The 17,752-nt window shown below is 32.1% G+C and overlaps 1 protein-coding gene across 1 annotated transcript; it reads right to left on the bottom strand.

The window, feature by feature from the left end:
* Window positions 1-13,923: 13,923 nt before the first annotated feature.
* Window positions 13,924-17,426, bottom strand: LOC120079592 (WAT1-related protein At2g39510-like). Its single transcript, XM_039033820.2, has 7 exons — window positions 17,161-17,426; window positions 17,018-17,080; window positions 16,327-16,443; window positions 16,003-16,246; window positions 15,422-15,583; window positions 15,110-15,261; window positions 13,924-14,264 (listed from the first exon to the last, which is right to left on the bottom strand). The coding sequence occupies exons 1-7, from the start codon at window positions 17,352-17,354 to the stop codon at window positions 14,096-14,098; spliced, it is 1,101 nt and encodes a 366-aa protein (XP_038889748.1). The 5' UTR covers window positions 17,355-17,426; the 3' UTR covers window positions 13,924-14,095.
* Between the last annotated feature and the right edge of the window lie 326 nt (window positions 17,427-17,752).

Below are 17,752 nucleotides of genomic sequence, written 5' to 3'. Positions count from 1 at the left end.
TCTTAAATTCGTGAACAGGTGAACTTCTTTTCTGAAGGATGCCTTCATTATTTATAGAGCTTCCAGGGTGGAAGGCGGCTTCTCTCTTATGATTGCACAGATGGGATGGCTTTAATTCCCTGACTGATGCGCCGAATATTTGTCACCGAAAAGCTGAGTGTACTTGTTATCGTTAGCGGCTATCAACTTAATTCAAATTCGACCATCATCAGCTTTTTGTCCCATCGTGATTAATTATGCCTTTCAGCCAGATGCACCCACCAAGTTGCGCCGACCAAGTTGTGGCAATCCTTCTTCAGCAACTGTTTGTAACACAATCACCGTAAAGTTTTGCGGTAATGCTACGTTTGACCAATGATTTCCTATGATCGCAATTTCCGCTTTGCGTCAACGCATATTCTGCATAAAAATACAAAAATTAACTGTTCCTATGCGATGAACGCGTGCGACCGCAATGTAATAAACTTAATGCTTTTTGGACGCAATCTAACACATTTTATCAACGCAAGCTAGCATTGTTTACGAACTTAGCACTATGATAACATGCATTTCTGCCTGTTATCACTTACCAGGTAACTTAGTAGGATTTATACTTGGATCTTGTTGAGAAAACTTGCATGCACAACGCATATTTCACCAACACATTCTACACCATTATTTCATTGCATTAAACACACATCAGCATGCTGAAGATACTTCCCAATATTCTGTAGAAATTAAATGAATAGGGTCTTATAGTTCCGCCTTGCACATTGTCTTCAAAATTAGGGGGTATGTTCATACTATTCTAGAATATCTGAAAATGGCGGGCCACGCTGTGAAACCCGGATCTCCATTTTCCTACTTAAGTAAGTGATGTAGGGTTAATTAGGAGAAAGTTAAATCCTATGTTATGTAAATAATCTAATAATTTTACAATTGTCATAATAACTGTAATAATTGTCACCTTCTGTGGATCAACAATTAGTAAGAGTGAATGTAAACTTTAATGGTTAGGTATTATAGTTACGATAACCATATTTGATCCTAGAGTATGAGTAGAGGGGACCCTAAAAGGATAAAAAGAAGAGAAAACCTTGAAGACTTAAATCCTGAATAGTGAAGAAAGGATTGAAGAACTGAGGAAAATATAGAAAATTATTTGGGAAAATTCGTGTGGAAGTTGCACGGAGATAAACCATATTCACAATAGCTAACGAGATTGGAAAGAATGAGAGTGGAGAGAGCGACACCAGCGAGAGAATGGGAAAGAGCGAGATTGATTTGAGTGGGAGAATGGGAGAGAGCGAGATTGATTTACGCGAGAGAATGGGAGAGAGAGCGAGAGTTTAAGCGAGGAAGTTGGAGAGAGCGAGAGTTTGAGCGAGAAAATGGGAGAGAGCGAGATCAGCGAGAAAGTGGGAGAGAGCGAGAGCAGCCTGAACGCCTTATTCGAACGTCACGCCCACGCGATCGAAGGAAACCACCTGTGCATCGAACGGTCGGGCATTTATGCATTGAATTTGGCAACGATCTTATAGATTATGCATTGAAAACCCTAAATTGAATACAAACAAAGCTTGAAGACGTAAGGGCAAATGTCAATTAAAATTTAGGTGTCCGATTAAGAGAAATTCTTAAACCCTAAGAAATTGTGTTAGATGCGTTTGGGAAGAACACATTGAACCAAGGTGAAGTCAGCCTACGTTGATAAAGGGAGGATTAAACATATGGCCATACAGCCAAGTAGGTGGTGTCAACACCATAGAAGGTTTGGACGCCTATAAATAGAGCCTTTGGGATTTCATTTCCAAATCACAAATCATAAAATTCGTAAAAAGAGGGGGAGAGTAGAGTGCATTGGACAGTGAGGATGAAGAAGAATGCATCAATTTGAGATGAGGAGATCTCCCAATCTACTCGAGCGTTTGATGTAATCCTAAATGCATTTGAAAGATAAGAGAGTCTAGTTTTCATGGTGAGGCTGTCGAAGAAGAAGCTCTAAGGAATTGGGCTGAAGAATGAGAAAAAGACAGAGGGGTCGAGCTATCGGGTAAGTTGGGCTAGACTTGATGTTTTTGATGATTCCGGCTAAACCATGAAGAGTTATGAGCTAAGATTTTATGGTAAGCTTCTTGAGACATTTTAGAATAGTTTTGTAGAAGGAAGTATCTCAATCTAAGGTTTAGAACTATGAGTAATCTAAGCTGTAAATTGGATCTGAATTCTAGGGGTAAAAAGGGAGCCCGAGGTAGAAAAGGGAACTATTAGAAAGACTCCTAAACAATTAATGTGAGTGTTATAGCTTTTATAATTAACACATAGTGTGAGTGTTATAGCTTTGATCATTAACACATATTGTGAGTGTTATAGCGTTATAGTTCCGATATATCGTGAGTGTTATGTTGCTTTGATAAATAAAGAATATTGTGTGTTTATACAGTGTTGATAGTAAATGCATATTATGAGTATTCACTTAGCTTTATTCTTTGATATTGGAATATATGCATCTGTAGATACAAAATACATGCTTTTGGTGATAGGATAATTGCCATGATATTGTTTGTGTGTGACTGTGGAAACTAAGATTATGCCCGGGATATAGTTAGCATACTTAACAAAAGGTGCTTGGCGGGAAAAATATGGTCGGCTTCGGTCGGCGGAAAAATATGGCCGGCTTTGGTCGACGAAAAATAATAGTCGGTGACGACCGGCGGGAAATATGGTCAAGTACTTAAGCATGACTAGCGGGATAAATAAAATGGTCGATGTGTACATTGGCGGGAATTGAGGTCATAGGAAGGTTTCCATAGATGATTGTATTGATTGATGATATGATATGCATGCTACGTATAGCTTTTGGGATAAAGATTACTGGTTGCATGATTATATCTTTGACTGTGCATGAGTTATAATGCGAGTGTTGGCATGTGATTGATTTTCCAAAAAATGATGATTTTCAAAGTGATTTCTATCTTAAAAGAACCACTCACTGGGCTTAGTAGCTCACACTCTTCAAAATGTTTTCTTAATCCCTCTCCTCCCCTAGATAGTGAAAGATGAGGAGTTCTAGGGTGCTGCTAAGGTCAAGGTCTGCCACATGCCCCCATTATACTTCCGGAGGGTTTTTACGGTTGTCGTTGTAAACTTTGTTGTTAAGTCCTTAAGTTGTATAAATGTTATATCACTGTCGTAATAAAAGATGGACCTACTTAATCCGTTATAGTTTATCTCCTTGACTTAATCATTTCGCTGTGTATAAGTTATAGTATGGTATCAGAGTTATTCCGCAAGAATCATTAGGCAATAAGTGTCAGCTCAAGGGTTGATAACTGCTATAGTCGTAGCCCTCTCCCAGGCTAAGAAGGTAGTCTGGGGGCAGGGTGTGACATACGCTTATAGAATTACTAAGTGTTAGTAAGTTCTTGACCGAAAACGGTAGCTAAAAGACTATTGGAATATGAGTTATTCTGGAAATAATATTTAGTCAAGTATATCTTGTTTTAGTGAAGGAATGTTTGACTGCCTCAGGTAGCACTTATTCTAACTCACTGTAGTATCGTTGCAAATAAATAAAGAAATATGAATACTTTATTAATTTTTGCTAAAATTGGAATTAATTTCATAAGTTTAATAGAATTTGTTTAATTTTTCAGCAATGTCGAACTCCATTATACAACTTCTTGCTTTCGACAAATTTAGTGGAGAGGGTTATTCGAACTCCAATCAAATTTAAACACAATATTAGTAGTTGATGATCTGAGGTTTGTGTTGACGGAGGAATGTCCTCCTATTGCCAATTCGACTATAAACCGAAGAGTTCGGGATGCTTATGATAGGTGGGTAAGGGCAAATGAAAAGGCAAGGGCCTATATCTTAGCGAGCATATCTGATATGCTCAACAAGAAACATGAAGTCATGCGCATAGCCCGTGAAAGTATGTTTATAACTCGCACATGAAAGATGGATCCAATGTCAGGGAACATGTCCTAAACATGATGGTTCATTTTAATGTTGTAGAAGCTCACGGGGCTACCATAGACGAAACGAGTCAAGTTAGTATGATATTAAAGTCTCTTTCGAAGAGCTACCTAACCTTCCATACTAATGCCATAATGAATAAAATTAATTATTTACAGGGGAAAACAGTAATTTTGACCCAGCTATAAATATGAACGACCTGTGAAGAATCGACTTACCGATTATGGTTAAAATGGATAGAAATATATCTACAGTGAGAAGAGTGTAACTATGAGCTATAGTGGTATGTCTTGATAGTTAACGAATAGTGATTTATTTGGCTTAAAGAGTTTAACCAATTAATTGTAAATCGTTGGAGCTCATGATCTGTAGGTCCATAAGATCCCTCTACTAGCTCGTAAATTAGATTAGTAAATTGTGTAATTTTGATGAGATTTGAAATTAGGGTTAAGAATTTGAAATGTTCAAATTCAATTTCGATTTCAATTAATTGTATTCGATACAATTGAAATGTTTAATTTTATCGAAATTAAATTGGAGAATCAATTAATGTTTAAATTATGATTTAAATGTTAATTACATGAAATTGAATTTATTGTAGTGAAGTTGGTGTTTTATTAATTTAATATTAAGATATTAATTAATAAAATTGATTAAAAGGTTTAATTAATTAGTATTTATTGGGTTTTTCTAAAATTAATTAATTAAATTAATTTTATAAAACAAATAAACAAATAAATTAGTTTATTTGTTAAATCAAATTGATTTCTAAAAATCATTTTTTAAGATTTAAATAAAAAAGTGGAAAATGGAAATTTCCAAAATGTTGAAAAATTCCACTTTAGGTGCCAAGCACCTTATTCACCAAAATCCACTCAATGCTTCGTTAATTTCATGAAGTAGGTGTTGGCCTTCATGCAAGCACTCTAAATGCATGGTAAAGACTCTATTAATTGAAGCTTTAGGCTAAAGAAACAGCCATGCATGCTGAAGATACTTCCCAATATTCTACAGAAATTGAAACCCATATAAACCTTCCTCAAATTCATCTAAATTCAGCTTAATTTAGTGTTTCCACCACACAATCCTTGCTAGAGTTTAGTAGAAAAGATCTTTTTGGTGGTCTGCTTGAAGTTTGAAACACCAATTCGTGATATCCTGCTGAAATTGAGGAGGATCCATCAAAGGTAATTTATTACTCAAACCCTCTTATAAAATAGTTTTGAAAAGCATGTTTTAAACTCAAATTAAGTGTAATTAGAGTGCTTATTGATTCTGATTTCTTTCATTGCATGTTAGTATACTCTGGCTGCTAGAACCATGAACGAGTGGCGCAAGCTCTATGTCGTACGAAGGCGCAAGCTCTCATGATTTATAGGTGGGGCATGACGGCAGCTTGGGCACAGGGAGAGGCACGGTGCGGACGACGAGGAGGTTGGTAGTGAGCAGAAAATGACTAGGTGTGGTGCGTTGGCTTGCTTCGAGTAGGTGTCGGCGGCGGTGGAAGAAAAGGGTTTTTTTTGTGTGTGTGTTGGGGGGGGGGGGGGGGGGGGGGGGAAGGAAGATATTTTTAAAAGAAAATAAAAAATAAAGTAAAATATTATTTGGTTTTACTTTATTTTATTTTATTCTTTCCTTCTAGACACACATAACTATAAATGTATATACATTTGAAATCCTTTCCTCTTCCTCTTCAAAACCAAATTCCAAAATTAAAAGTCAATTCTCCAATTTAAATTAAATCTTCGACATTAACATAAATGTCAAATTAATGCGACGTGAATATCAAAAGTGTTTCCTTTAAACAACTAAATCTCGAAATTAATAAAATGTCCTCAACTAATACAAAATTCATAAATTCAACTTTATGAACACACAGGTTGTTACACAAGGAGTTAGATGAATAGGGGTAAAACGATAATTTGACCTAGCTATACTTATAAGCGTTGTGAAGGGTCAATGCACCGTTGATTGGTTATATCTAATGGACACAGAAATATATTTGTAGTGCGAAGAGTGCAACTGTCAATCATTAATGGAGTGAACAACAGTTAATGGAAGTTGATTAATTTAATTAAAGAGTTTAATTAATTAATCAACTACTATTAGAGCTTCAACCTATAGGTCCATAAGGTCACCTCAATAGCTCAATTGAGATAAGTGAGAATCGAATTAATTTTGATTAATTTGAATAGTTCAAATTAATATAGGGAATTAATTATATGAGATATAATTAATATAATGTATATGATACGTTATAATATAAAGTTTTATTTGAGATAAAAATAAATATTTAAATATGATTCAAATATTAATTATATGAATGTGATTCATATAAATACTATAGCTTAAATGAGAGAATGTTAAACTATAGTTTATATTATATATGATATAATATAAACTATAGTTTATATATTATAGTAGATATAACATATAATTTTAATATATGATATATATAGCAAATTGGTTAATATATATAATTTAAAAGTGTTTTTTTTAATTAATTCGTTATGGAGGGAGATATTTCTTCCCCTTTATTCTCCCGTGATGTGTAAGTGGGGAAGTTGGTTTCTGGGATCCATCTTCTCCCTACAATCAACGTAGAAAACATTCATCCTATCCCACTAAAGATCTGCAAAATTTTCTCTCAACAAAATTCCCTCCCTACCAAAATTAAAACGAAGCCCACACACTCTCGTCAATTCTCACCCTTCAAGAATACCGAGGTTTGATTATGCTGGTGTCTTGTATTGGGTTATGGTGTTGCTGCAATTTTTTGGTGTGTTTGAGCCTCTGGGAGAATTTGTTAAGTTCATGACCAGAAGGGAAGCACGAAGATAATCTGGTCTTCAAAGGTGAGTGAAATCTTCATCCCTTAATTCCTCTAAAAATTTTGTATAGCATGTTTAATTAGAATGTATTCTATCTTTTCGTCCTTTGAAATTATGATTGTTTCTGTAAAAATAAAACTAGAGCTATGATCCACTTCTGCATCAGGTGTTCACACATCCTTTAGAGTTATCTTCTTAATAAAGTTGGCTTTAAACAGACTATGGAATCTGATCAGTATATGATAACAAAAAAAGGAAACTTTTGTTGGAAAAAGCTATGCCTGTGATGGAATATTTAAATTGAACATTGAAAATATCAATAAAGCAATCTACTCGTTCAGTTTATATGCTCTAATATTTAAATTTTTTGCATGCTCATTTATGTCATATAAATAATAAATATGTGGGGATGATGAGTAGCCTTGGATTAATTCCTAGCTTAAAAAGTAATTTTGAGAAATGTGAAATATGCAGCAAAGCTAAGATCACAAAAGGACCTCATAAAAGTGTTGAAAGAAATACTAAATTAATTTGTGTGAATTTGAAGATTTTTAACTAGAGAATGAAATAGATATTTTATCACTTTTATCAATGTTTTTTAAAAAATATACTCATGTTTATTTATTGAAAAATAAAAGAGTGATGCTTTTGAGAATTTTTTTTTTTTTTAAAAAAAAAACTCCTCGAAGTTGACAATTTGGTAGAAAAATTAAAAGAATTAGAAGTGATAGAGGTCAAGAATATGAATCATCTGAATTCAAATCATTAGGAACTATTCATGAGATTGTTCTCCCATATTCACATACTTTTAATGGAGTAGCAGAGAGGAAAAATAAAACCTTAACTGGTTTGATTAATGTTATGCTACTAGAATCAAGTGCATCTTTTAATCTTCAGGGTGAAATGGTTTTGACTACTTGTCATGTGTTAAACAGAGTGCCACATAAAAAGACAAAGATTACATCTTTCAATTATGGAAATGGTATAAGCCAAATTTGGGATATATAAGAGTTTGGGGATGTTTAGCTTTTTTATGACTAATAGATTCTAAAAGGCCAAAATTAGGGTCTAAAGCTACCACTTCTGTTTTTCTTAGATATGCAATTAATAGATAGGCTATAGATTTCTTGATATTGAACATAATGTGATTTCTGAATCAAATAATGCAATTTTTCATGAAGAAAATTTTCCTTTCAAGTCAAGAAATAGTGGAGGTCAAAGTAATGAACAAACTTCTAAGTTTGGTTCCTCTACTCCTAGTGATGACAATGATAACAATTCTCTAGTTGAACTGAGAAGGAGTAAAAGAGCAAGAATTGTGACAAATTTTATGTTTACAATGTTCAGGAAACATTAATATTTTTGCAAGAAGTTTTAACATCTCCAGATGCAATTTTCTGGAAAGAGGTTATAAATGATGAGAAGGAATCATTAATTTCTAATAAAACTTGGAAATTAGTTGATTTACCACCAAATTGTAAAACTATTGAGTGTAAATGAGTCGTAAGAAAAAAATTGAAACCAGATGGTAGTATAGACAAATATAAAACTAGATTTGTCGCAAAAGGTTTTAAACAAAAGGAAGATTTTATCTTCTTTGATACCTTTTCTCCAGTTACAAGAATCACATCCCATTAGATTGTTACTTGCAATTGCTACAATTTTTTATATGGATATTCATCAAATGGATGTGAAAATAACTTTTCTAAATGGTGATTTAGAATAAGAAATTTATATGAACCAACTTGAAGGTTTTATAGAGCCTAGACAAGAGAACAAAGTTTGTAAGCTTACTACTCCATATATGGCTTAAAGCAAGCTCCAAAGCAATGGCATGATTTTTGCATGCTAAACAATGTTTATAATTTATAAACGAAATGAAGGTAACAAGTGCATCTATTATAAATCAAGAAAAGATTCTCATGTTATTATTAGCCTATATGTTAATGAATTATTGATCTTTGGCTCAAATAATTTTTGTTATAAATGAAACAAAAAAGTTGTTGAGCACTCATTTTAATATGAAAAATCTTGGTGAGGCTAATTTTAATAATGAAAAATCCATATGGATTTTTTTTTCTTAACCAATCACATTATATCGAAAAAAATACTCAAGAAATATAATTATTTTGATTGTAAACATGTGTTTACTCCATTTGTTTCAAGTGTTCACTTTTTTTCCATTGAGAATTAAAGTGATGTAATTAATCAAAAGGAATATGCTAGTATGATTAGTAGCCTACGATGTGCAATTGATTGTATTAGACCTAACATTACATATGCAGTAGGAGTTCTTAGCAGATTTACAAGTAAGCTAGGTAAAGAGCATTGGCATGCCATCGATCATGTTATGAAATATTTATTGGGAATAAAAGATTATGACTTACTTTATAAAAAATATTCTACTACTATTGAAGGATTTTCTGATGCTAACTAGAATATATTGTCAGGTGATTCTTTATCTACTACAAGGTATATTTTTACTTTTGAAGGTTGTGCTATTTGTTGGAAATCTAAAAAAACAAACCATTTTTGCCAACTCCACTATGGAAGCAGAGCTGATTACTTTAGCTTTAGCTAGTGAGGAAACAAGTTGGTTAAGAGATCTATTATATAAAATTCCAATATGAGAAAAACCAATACCTCTTGTCTTAATAAATTGTGATAGCACCGCCACAATCGGTAGAGTAAAAAATCATTTTTATAACGGTAAATCTAGACCTACAAGAAGAAAACACAGTACTGTGAGAGCTTATTTGAGTAATGAGATCATTAATATGAATTACATTAAATCTTGTGATAATCTTGCAGATCCATTAACAAAAGCCTTAACTAAAGAAAGGGTCTGGAACATAGCGAGGGGGATGGGGGTTGAAGCCCTTATAATTATCACGATGTTGGTTGTATATCCTAAAACTTGCAGTTTGTAAACTTTAAACATATTCTATTTACAATAAAGATGTTAGTGAGGTTTATTTAGTAAAGTAGTTATTGAATATGTGAATTACACCTTTTAAACCTAAATCCAATAAACTAAGAACCCTTGGCTATAGCATGAATACTTAAACTTTATGTGGAGACATAAAAGTGAATCAAATTCAAGTAATAGCCAAGACGGTCTATAAGTATAAGGATAAGACTGGGTACCTTATCCTGGGACACTATGGATGCGACCCACTTTATAATTGTTGCAATAGTTGTAAAGTATTACAAACGATGTATTCCTGAATCGTTCATGTAGAGATATGCGAGTGGAGGTATCCTATGCAAAAGACGTTTTCATAAGATCAGACCACGAAATAATCACTTTTCTAACGTTATTTACTGTTTAAATTGACTATTTCAAAGTGATGAACTAAGGTAACTCAATCTTAATCCTAATCTAATTATGAACTCCTATTTATTCGGATTTATCCTTTAATTTGCATGGGTGAGAGTGACACAACATTTCCGACTCAATAAGCCTCCCATTTTAGGAGTAAGACCGGGTAGATAGCTGAGGACATAGTCCTGCAAGACGGAATTCACTCCTACCCGCTTTTAGGGTTAGTAGATAGGTTGTTCTCTTAAATACTGACTCCTTATCTTGAACAAGAAGTCTTGTCCTCTTTTTGGCCTGAGAGGGACTTGGTTTAATGGTAGGACCACAAATCAATTGTTCATTAGTGGATCAGTGGAGACTTAAGGAGCGAAATGTATTACTGAGGTAAAATGGTAATTTAGACCCAACTGTAAACACGAACAATCTATGAAGGATCGACTTACTAATCATGGTTAAATTAAGTAGACAGAAATATATCTACAATGAGAAGAGTGTAGTTATTGGGCTTTAGTGGAGTGTCTCGATAGTTAACGTATGTCGGTTAATTTGGTTAAAAGAGTTTAACCATTTAATTTCTGATTGTTGGAGCTCATGATCTGTTAGGTCCCCTTACTAGCTCATAAATGGATTAAACCTTAGAATAGTGTGATGAGAGATTTTGAAATGTTCAACTTTGATTTAGGAGATTATTAATTATATACAATATAATTAAACATTTAATTATGGAATTAAACGAAATTAGAGAGTTGCAAAATATTTAAATATGATTTGAATATTGTATACATCAATAGGGATTCATGTTTGGAGTTGGTGGTTTGATAATTTAATATTTAATATTAAATTATTAATTAATTAAAACTAAAACTGATTTTAAGAAATTTGATTTTAAAATTAATTTTATTTAAATCAAATTCTTTTTAAATTTGATTTTATGAAAATCAACTTTTTATTTTAAAAATGGAGAAAGTGGGTTTATCCCACAAATTCCATTTTGAACGCCACGTTATCTTCCACTACTTGCATGCTTAATTAGTGACATCTTAGTGTGCAATTGATTTGCATACTTTACTCCTATAATTAGAAGAAAATTTGGCTGAGAATAGGTTCATGCAAAATGACAAAGAAATGGTTCTTCTTCATTAGTTGCACCAAAGCTGAAAAAATCTCCAAAAATTCCCTTCACTTTCTTCTCATTTTGGATCCCATGATTAAATTTAAGGTCAGAGGATAGAAAGGAAGACTCTTGTGGTAGTCTACAACATGTTCGTGAGAAGAAATCGGCTATGGATTGGAGCTATTTGGAGTTCTATGAAGGTTGTTTACTCTAAACCCTATTTTTTTTTATCATTTTGAACATGCATGCTTAAATCTCTAAAATTAATGGAATTAGAGTGCTTAAAATTTGAATTGCTTAAGTTAAGTATTAACACCTACAATGAGCCATATATAAGGAAACTCACCTAGTGATCAGAGATTCAAAGGGAAAAATGAATTATGAGGTGGTCGAGAAATGCACTACCTTTATATATTGATTCATCTCTATGATGTGAGTGCATTATCTTATAATGATATGAAGGTTGAGTTTTTTTAATAAACTCTCAATAAAATTTGTAACTCTTATGAGTGGGGTGTGTCATGTTATAGGAGTACCCTTGACAAATTTTACATATATGAATGTGAGAGTGAGACTGCTCGTTATGAGAATATAGGGTCTATTCTCAAATATATTCATGAAATACTGGGATCAGGCCAACATGAGTGTAGTTCAACTGGCATAGTGTTTGTATTATCGACTTCGAAGTCAGAGGTTGAGGTAAAGGTCATTTTGTCATTTACTAATTCAAATTCATTTTTTCTATTTTTAAAATTTGGTTATTTTTCTTTTTGGTCCTTAAAATTTTCCTATCCATTTTCATAGATAAATTAATGTAATGAACATCACATCATGAAGTGGGTCTAGGTTGGTGGGTAATTGGTAATTTACAAGCAACTTTTCAGTTATTTTAAAAACTAATTTTTCTTTATAGAAAAACATACAATAAACAAAGTGATAATTTAACATGCGGGACAATTTTTTACAAAGTTGATAATGAATGTCAACGCTTCTAAAAAAAATATCCATACAAATAAAAATATTGAGATGTCAAATTTATAGAAAGAAAATATTGATATTGATGATGATGATTTTTCTTAAAAATAACAAAAAAAATTGTAAATTAGTAAAAAAAAAAAAAAAAAAATTATGTTTTTAAATTAGTTAACATGATTACTATTCTTATAGCTGATTTCAGATCAAGTGGCATATCGATAACGAAAATCAAAATAAATAAATTAGTCAAAAATATAGTATGATGGTTCAAGCATGATTTGGGCTAAAAGACAACTTATAACCAAATTGAGCTTAAAAACAAGGAGTTGGCTTAAACATGGCCCATGCTAGAGTACTCAACATATAAATATATCATGACAGTTCTAGGAGAAGTAAGTCTATTCTAATACTAAAACTCCCTACTTGCTAGTTACACTTTTTGACTTAAGCATCAGAACCTATGTGGCAAGTATCATACCAATGTGTAAATCTTTTCATCTTATTGGTCATGTTCTTCCTTAAATTATAAATTTAACGTGAAAGTCAATTGTTTTTTTCCTATTTAGATTTTGACATCAACAACTACTTATATTTATTTTAAGTAATATTTTGTTACTTATATTTTATGTTTTTTTGTTTTTTATTTTTTGTTTTTCTTTTCCGCTACATAATGGAAATATTCATTCTCTCATCTTATCGCTGTCAACCCCTATAAAAATGTGAAAATGTCTATGAAAGTTTAATAACATGCTAACAACCCAAATTCAGGCTCATAACATGCTAACAACCCAAATTCGTGATGCATAAGATCCTAAGGGCTCTAATAAATTAAGAAAATTAATATATTATTTCCAGAAAATAGGGTGTTATATCAAACTTTTAAATAATTAGAAGAAGAAAAGGAAATTCAACATTTTAAACTCCGGTTGTTAGTTAAAATTGCTTTATTAATTTACACCACCTTGTAACATGAGTGTAGTTCAACTAACATAGTACTTATACTATCAATTTGAACGTTAGAGATTTAATTCTCTCAATTTGAACGTTAGAGGTTTAATTCTCCAACCCTATACTTTAATATAATACCTTCGCCCAACAAAAATTACACCAGTTTCCTTGATAGATAGATAAAATATCTCAACTATACACCCTTTATTTTAAATTTCCAATTCAAAAAGGCATTTTATTGAAAGGAGATGTTAAAAAAAAAATTATAATAAATAAGGAAAATTATTTACACAAAATAGCAAAATTTTAATCTTCTTTGATAGAGACGGATATATCTATCGGTGATAAAAACTGATAGAAGTTTATCACTGATAGACGCTATTAAAAATCTATCCGTCTATCAACAATTTTTTTTTTTTTTACTATTTCTATAAATAGTTTGATATTTTTTTATCTATAAAAATTTTCCTTCATTAAATTGACTTATAAATCATATCACCAAGCTTTTTTCACCCAAGATGAGATAGAAAAAGGATAAAAATCTTGTGATTGTTCGTGCACTTTTTTTATTTGTTTATTTATTTCGGTCAATTTAATCCTTACATCTTTAAATCAAATAGAATCAATTTGATTGAAATGATAATCGAACCACTAAAATCAAGTTAGTACATCTGACGTAGAGAATATGAAATGATAACGTTAATAAAATAAAGTATGTGGAAGTTTATAAATTTGAGAATTTGAAAAGTATAGATAGGAAATATGGCACAAAGTTAAATTCAATAGGGTAATTAATATATTCTTGAAAAAGAAAGAATCAATTGGCTTTTATGGAACCATATGTGGTCTTGTTCATCTTGTTGTACAATTACAAATAAAAAGTTCCAATATATAATTTCACAATTGTTTCTCCTTTTGGAAGATACACCATTCTCAGTTGCTTAATTATTGTTGATCTAAAGGCTTCAGGTGCTGGTTTGTGGTTGTTGAGTTTTGGAGTGAAGTTGGCAATTCTTCATTACTATTATTCTCCACTTTGAATTGAACTTTATCTTTGCTCTTTCCCCACAAAACCAAGTAAAGGCCTATAATTATCACAGCTGCTCCAATAACCCTGAAAAATAATTCAATTTCTTTAGTGTTTTTCTTAGTAGAGAGTCATTTAGACACCTCAAATTGACTGATATGGTTGAAATGATTTTCTATATACACTTTAAAATAATGTTTTTTTTAAATCTATCATTTGATTTTTTTTTCTAGTTATAAAAAAATAAATTTATAAGCACGATTCCACCTTTAAATTTACTGGTTGTTATTTACTTTTTATCAATGTTTTAAAAAACTAAGCCAAAATTTGAAAACTAAGAAAATAGTTTTTAAAAACTTGTTTTTGTTTTTGAAATTTGACTAAGAATTCTACTTTTTTTTACTTAAGAAAAATGTAAATTATTGTACAATTTTGAGAGGAAATAGACCTAATTTTTTTTTAAAAAAATGAAATAGTTGTTGAATAATATCTAATTTATTAGAAAGTCATTCTAAACCACTACTCAAAAATCCATGGTGGAGTGTTTGAATGAAGCCATTTTTATATTTATGGAAGTTAATTAGACACTAAAAAAATGGAAAAAATACAAGGATCAAAGAATAAAATATGTTTAAGAATTGGATCAAGATATTCAAAACTAAAAACATAGTGATGCACTGGTTAAGTGGGAAACTTTCTTATTTATATTGGAAAAGAATATTCTCAATGTTTATTATATAGAGTTAATGAAAAAAAGTATAGATCAAGAGGTTATGTTACTATACGTTTTATTTAAATGTCAAATACCAATTAGAATATAAAGAGTCAACATGAACATATCTAACTTAGTTAAACTTAGTATTATCAACCCAAAGTCCAATCTCACATCCCACATATTATAAAAAAAAAATTAGGTAAGTCGAGGTAATTACCTTCCTAAATGTAGTGTCTCGGCAAATATGAATGAACTGATTACAGCAACTATGACCATGCTAAGAGGATTGAATGCAGTTACAAATACAGGTCCTTTTAACTTTACCACCACTCCTTGGAGATAATAGGCAATTCCAGAGGATATTATACCCTGTAATTGACATAACCTTCAATTTAGTCAGAATGAGTTTATAAATACAAGTCCTTAAGATCTGAGGTTCAATCGTCATCCCTGCGATTGTTATACTAAAAAAGGATAATAGTTCATTAATTAGTTTATATATATATATATATAAATGAGAATTACTTACACCATAGAGGGCAGCTAAGAGTATGGAATCTGCATGTAAAGGCCATGCAGATGGATTGTCCCATTCAAATGCTAAGGCTAAAATAGTACTTTCAACAGCTCCAGCCAAGCATATGAATGTTGTCAGTGTAAGCTCAGCTGGGTATGTTCTTATTGTATGTGCCTGTAAGTAGGAACAATTTATCAAACATTTAAACTTTTTCTCATTAAACCTTAAATTATAAGAAATACTCTTCCTCTCGTTTCAAACACATATCTATTTTTATTTTTGATCTTTCATGAACATTTCAAAACTAATATCAAAGTAAAATATCCATTAAATATTGAGGCATTGAAATAATCTGTAGCAGCTGTCATACTGCTCTACTACAAGTATACCTATTCGGTCGTATAAGATCCCAATTTTTGTCCAAATTCTCTAAGGAATAGTTTATCCACCTTTTTATGGGGTTTCTTTAAACCTTTATAAAGAATAAAGGTATTTTGAAACAAAGGAAAAAGTTGAGGTTTTTTTTTTTAATGAAATTAGCAAAAATGAGGTTAATAAAAAATTGGGAAATAAAAGAGGGGGTCAATTTGTACCAGAAGAATGGTGAAGGCTGAGGAGCAAATACTTGAAATGGTGATAACAATGGCAGCCTTAACAGGTTGTTGCTTATTTGGAAGAGTGGAATAAGAATGAGGATTGGAATTATTTAGTTTGGTCCAAGGCAAACTCAATAAAGGTCCTTTTATAAGAGTCATCATCATTGCTCCTCCAACTGTAACTAAAGTCCCTAAAATCTTTGCTTGGCTTCTTAAGCTTCTAATATTCACCTTCTCCATTCTTCAAAAAGACATAATAATAAATTAATTAGCATCATTAATAATAAGTTATTACATTCATTACTTAGCTCTGTTATATACCTACAAATCCAAGCCATTAGAAATGCAAAGGCAGGAAGAATATTGCACATTGCTGTTGCAAAAGTTGCTGTTGTGTATTTAGTACCAGAGTAAATTAAGCTCTGAGCTATTACTGGCCTGTGTAACACAAAAATTTGAGTTAGTTACAGACATAGTACTGACGATGTTGTTGTTACTTCTTATACGCATACCATGTCCACCAATATTTATGTATATATACTTGTTTATATGTTGAAATAATTTCAGCATGCCCACACCTAACACCCTTTGCACGCATGCAAGCCCACTCAGCCTCTCACCCAACCGCTCACCTTGAACCCCGACCTCTTGCACACGCCATATCCACCTAGTCTCTCACTCTTACTGCCCACTTTGCACGCTCCATGCCCACCCAACCTCTCACCTAGCTACCCACCTTACACCCCTGAGCCTTTGCAAGTGCCATGCCCACCTTGTCCTTCCCGCTGCATGATGCCCACCAAACACCCCTAAGCACACGTCATGCCCACCTAATCCCCCCTTGCATGTATGTGCCCACCTTGTAGCCCTTGTACGGTGATGCCCATCAAGCACCTTCTGTGTGCACACACACCCACCTCTATGTGGACAAGCATGTTTATGTAACTTATTATGGTGAAATCATGCATATAATTGTTTTTTTTTTAACAAAAGGTGATGGAGTTGTTCTTACTCGAGTAAGCCGAGGAGAAGAATCTTGGCGAAGATGGGGAGAGTCATCTTTGGTCTTATTTTTCTGTCATGGAAAATGAATAAATAAGGATATGATAATCAAATTTAAGTAACGAAAAAGAGTGAACATAAATATTTGTATACCTATCCAAGACAAAAGCAAAAGGAGCAACAACAATGGCACCGATGGAGTAACGATAAACAATAGTAACAAGTTGGTTCATTCCTTGGTTTAAAGCAGCCTTACAAATAATAGACATTCCTGCTGATGCAAATCTTAATGCAATCGCTCCCAAATATGGCTTTGCTTTCTCAAACATTTTACCTGCCTTCTCCATCTCTCTCTCTCTTTCTCTTTCTCCCTCTAAAAATGTTTTTGTCAATATAAAATAAATTCACAACACAAAAAATAAAACCACTACTTTCAACCTCCTTTTATAATGGATTTTGTATGCTAATTAACCTTTGAGTTAATACATAACCAAACATTAAAAACTATCTAGGAATATGACTTTTTTCTTTTTGTTTTTTAAGCTTTACTTTTTCTTTTTCTTAAAAAAATATATACGAATAATTACATCATTAATATCCTTTTCGATTAAGCATTTATCTTGAGTTATGATTATCTCAATTAAATAACAAGAAATACATGGACTAAAAGATAAAATATCATAATCCAAAATACATTTTAGCAGTTCAACAATCATAAAACTTTTATTATTGATTTCGAGGTTAG

The sequence above is a fragment of the Benincasa hispida genome, chromosome 6, assembly GCF_027475165.1.
Source record: "Benincasa hispida cultivar pf3 chromosome 6, pf3_genome.v1.1, whole genome shotgun sequence".
NCBI lineage: Eukaryota > Viridiplantae > Streptophyta > Magnoliopsida > Cucurbitales > Cucurbitaceae > Benincasa > Benincasa hispida.
This window is presented reverse-complemented; position numbering and strand designations above follow the sequence as displayed.